Source organism: Poecilia formosa, unplaced genomic scaffold, assembly GCF_000485575.1.
Source record: "Poecilia formosa unplaced genomic scaffold, Poecilia_formosa-5.1.2 Scaffold171, whole genome shotgun sequence".
NCBI lineage: Eukaryota > Metazoa > Chordata > Actinopteri > Cyprinodontiformes > Poeciliidae > Poecilia > Poecilia formosa.
This window is the reverse complement of record NW_006800110.1, coordinates 1,220,856-1,222,490: the sequence shown is the minus strand read 5'-3', so window position 1 is coordinate 1,222,490 and position 1,635 is coordinate 1,220,856. Positions and strand designations below refer to the sequence as shown.

Genomic DNA, 1,635 nt, shown 5'->3' with positions numbered 1-1,635 from the left:
CTCTCCTCTCCTCTCCTCTCCTCTCCTCTCCTCCTCCCCTCCTTTCCTCCCCCCCCACCTCCTCTCCTCCTCTCTGCAGGTTCAGGTGGAGCTGCGTAGAACATGGAGGAGTTTAACGACGAAGGACTGCGTGTTGCAGGACTACAGGCTCCGCTGCCTGTCAGCCAACCACACCAGCACTCAGTTTCCCAGAAACACCCGGGCCCAGTCCATCCTGCAGACCGAGACCACCATGCTCTGACCAGAACCGGCCGGAAACAGCCGGGTTCTGCCACAGCACCCCCAGCTGGGGGAGAAACCACATGTCAATCAGAGAGAAACTGACTGGAAGAAAAACCAAGAAAGTGCCAAACATGGAAACACCGGTTTGCATTGACCTTTAACCTCGCTGGAACGTTTCCCACATGGACACTTCAGCTCCCAGCAGATCCCTCCTCACTTAACCTCACTGTAAAAATGTTTGAAAATGAATGAATGTTTAGTTTCAGCAGAATAATATTACAGTAAAAATATAGAAAATTGTATAATTCTTAATGGAGAAGACAAACAAGATCTATAATTTGTATCTTTTCCAACACAAGTAGAGAAACAGCTGCTCCTCTGGAGCTTCATATCTGCAGAAGGAGCGATTATTAAACGTGAGAGAAGGCTGGAGGAGGAGCGAGGTTACGGAGGATGAAACCTGCCCCAGCACCGGGCGGAGCGCGCAGTCAGACTGATCTGAGCTCATACATCTATGTGAGGGAACGATAGTTTGATTCGTTTACCTTTAAATCTCACTCAGTCTGCTCTCGGCTCCTTCAGCTGCACAAAAATATGGAAACGGTGAAAATGTGTTCCACCTGGTGGAACAGAAACCACACAATGCAAAACTGGGGGAAGGAAACACATCAGGCATGGTGGAGGATGTGTGGTGCTGTGGGCTTGTTTCTCCTTCCAGGTTGATTGTAATTCTTGTTTCTGAACAAACGTTTGACTTGATTCTTTTTTTTAAACCACAGAATGAAACAAAACTTTACCTTTCAGGTTTAAATGTTGTAAATTGTCTCCGATTCCAGGATCTTAAATCGTTTTATTAAAAATATTTTGCTACATCCAAGAATTTAAGAAATCCTCCTCCTAGTGGCCATTTTAGGTATTACTGGTGAAAACAGCTCCTGTTATTGTTTAGCTTCTTATGCATTAAATCCTGTATCAACCAGCAGCGTTTTAAAAATTCAGGATGTAAAAATCATGTTTCACAAAATGAATTTAATTTACTGGAAAACATGATAGAAAAATCCTCCAAACTGACATGAAGTTATTACGACATTTATGCATCAGAAATTCATGGAGCCTGCTTTGTTTATGACGTCTGTTATGTTTGAATTATTTTTCATAAGTTTTATTTTAAATGGCTTCTTCTGTGTGTCTGAGGGGCCGATTATTACAGGCAGGTTTTATATTTTTATATCATTTTTCAAGCCTATAGATCATTTGGATTTAAATAAATGAATGAAAATTATTTTCCTTTGTAAAATGGACTCTGTTTATGTTTTTATCTGCATTATATTAATCATGGATGTATAAAAATGTGGAAGCTTTTAGACACAACGTAAACATCTGGATTTTTTTTAAATAAAAACTTAATATAAA

At 40.8% G+C, this 1,635-nt stretch overlaps 1 protein-coding gene across 1 annotated transcript in view; it reads left to right on the top strand.

Moving 5' to 3' along the window:
- LOC107837747 (vasoactive intestinal polypeptide receptor 2-like) overlaps nucleotides 1-1,635 on the top strand; it is a 15,592-nt gene extending 13,957 nt beyond the window's left edge. The window contains exon 11 of the mRNA XM_016677982.1: nucleotides 80-1,635. Coding sequence (XP_016533468.1) covers nucleotides 80-241 — 162 coding nt within the window. The 3' untranslated portion in view covers nucleotides 242-1,635. The remainder of the gene's footprint in view (nucleotides 1-79) is intronic.